Raw genomic sequence first — 1,740 nt, forward strand, 5'->3', positions numbered from 1 at the left:
CCCCCACGGCTGAAAGAGCGATCATGTTTGGTGTGACGGGGATTCGAACCCGCGACCCTCAGATTGCGAGTCGAGCGCCCTAACCACCTGGCCATGCCGGGCTCCGTTTTCTGATCAGATGTTAATACTGAATGTTGTAACAGGGAAAATAACACGACGTATTTAGTGAAGCCAGGCCGTGATAAACAGTATAAAAACAAGATGATAATTAAATTATAACATTATATTATATAAACAACCGTCACAGACCAATTATATATCTTTGGTTTTAATTAACACAATAATCTGTATTTTCTATGCATCCTCTAACTTTTGAAACTTTAATTAATTAAATCATATTTTAGTTATAATAAAAGAAATTGATACACTTTACACGTACTTCCTTTACGTCTATTCCAACTGTTGAGAAGATGTTTGTTTCTATAGTTCCAGGACTGTAAAATATAAATAAGAGCATTAATATGTCAAATATTGTTTACAAAATTTAAATTGTGATTTATAAATGCGGTAAGAGATAAATGTGAAGTCTTGTGTGTGGCCGCGAACCATTAAACCTCAGGTCAGTGATGGCAAGTATAAGAGGTTTGAGAAGGCTTAGCTTTCCCAAATAGGTGAAAAAAGATATATCTTTCCTGACTGCCCAAAGAGCACCTGTTGTGGATAAACAAATAGCCTCCCAAAATACAATGTCCCTTATGGAGCATAATTTTCTACAACTCAAAATATTATCAACTACAAGCAAAAATACCCGTCCCCAGTGATGGCAAAAGTTTAAGTTAATCTATCAATTTAGATTATTTCATGGACTTTAAAAAGGTTGATTGCGTTACAGTGTTGGTTTCACTCAGAGCCAAAGCTCTTAGCTACTTATACCATCCACCACGAAAAGTAATTGTTTAAGATTTTATTCATGTTAAGAGTCACTCAACTATAACATACGGTAAATCTACGTTTTTATTGTTTAAGTTACGTCACATTTTCAAATGTAAATCATAGTGTGATTAATTTCTAACAATTTAGTGTAGAATATCCTGCTTGTGAAATAAAATTTGACATCAACATTATTCATGCCTGTTCTCCCGCCATTTCAAAAGTGAATATTGAGGATTTCTTGCGTGCGCAGCTTTTCAAACGGGAGACAGACAAACGCTGGGACAGACACCACGGTTCGCAATTTATATAAAATATGTGACAGAATAGGCTACCGTAACAAAATAATTGCCACCTGTACCTCAGATTCACAGTCCGGTTTTAAATCAAACAAATTACAAATTAACATATATCCGAAAGGCTTTTATAAATATAGTTTATACACAAATAAAAATACACGTACTTTACTGAATTCACTCTGACTTGTTTGGGAGCAAGATCTGGAAAAAGACAATTCAACGCGTGATAAATATCTATTTTTCTTGTTTACGTTACACTGCTTTTCAAATAAACAATGTTACTAGCTTTTTTAAAATTTTTTATATGAAACCATTATCTAAAATTAAATTTCTTTCTCGGACTAACGAAAAAAGCATTAGGAGTGCGTAATTATATTAACACAAAACAAAGGTCAAAGGTTAATAAATCGTGATTATTTTAAAGAATATTCACTCTTATTTTAGTAAATAATAATAATTAACATATCAATAAGTAAATAATAATTAATAGGTAATGTTTATAGTTATTATACAGTGTATTGATATTACTTAGTCAAGTAAACTTTATTTAGAGTAATCTGTTACACTTGTA

General features: G+C 32.2%; 1 protein-coding gene across 1 annotated transcript in view; it reads right to left on the reverse strand.

Moving 5' to 3' along the window:
- Positions 1 to 1,740, reverse strand: part of LOC106471982 (uncharacterized oxidoreductase YhdF-like) — a 15,760-nt gene that overhangs the window by 2,122 nt on the left and 11,898 nt on the right. Inside the window, exons 8-9 of the mRNA XM_022400597.1 lie at positions 1,334 to 1,370; positions 380 to 434 (exon numbers count right to left, since the gene is read on the reverse strand). Of these exons, the coding sequence (XP_022256305.1) occupies positions 380 to 434; positions 1,334 to 1,370 (92 nt within the window). The remainder of the gene's footprint in view (positions 1 to 379; positions 435 to 1,333; positions 1,371 to 1,740) is intronic.

This window comes from Limulus polyphemus, unplaced genomic scaffold (genome assembly GCF_000517525.1).
Source record: "Limulus polyphemus unplaced genomic scaffold, Limulus_polyphemus-2.1.2 Scaffold5003, whole genome shotgun sequence".
NCBI lineage: Eukaryota > Metazoa > Arthropoda > Merostomata > Xiphosura > Limulidae > Limulus > Limulus polyphemus.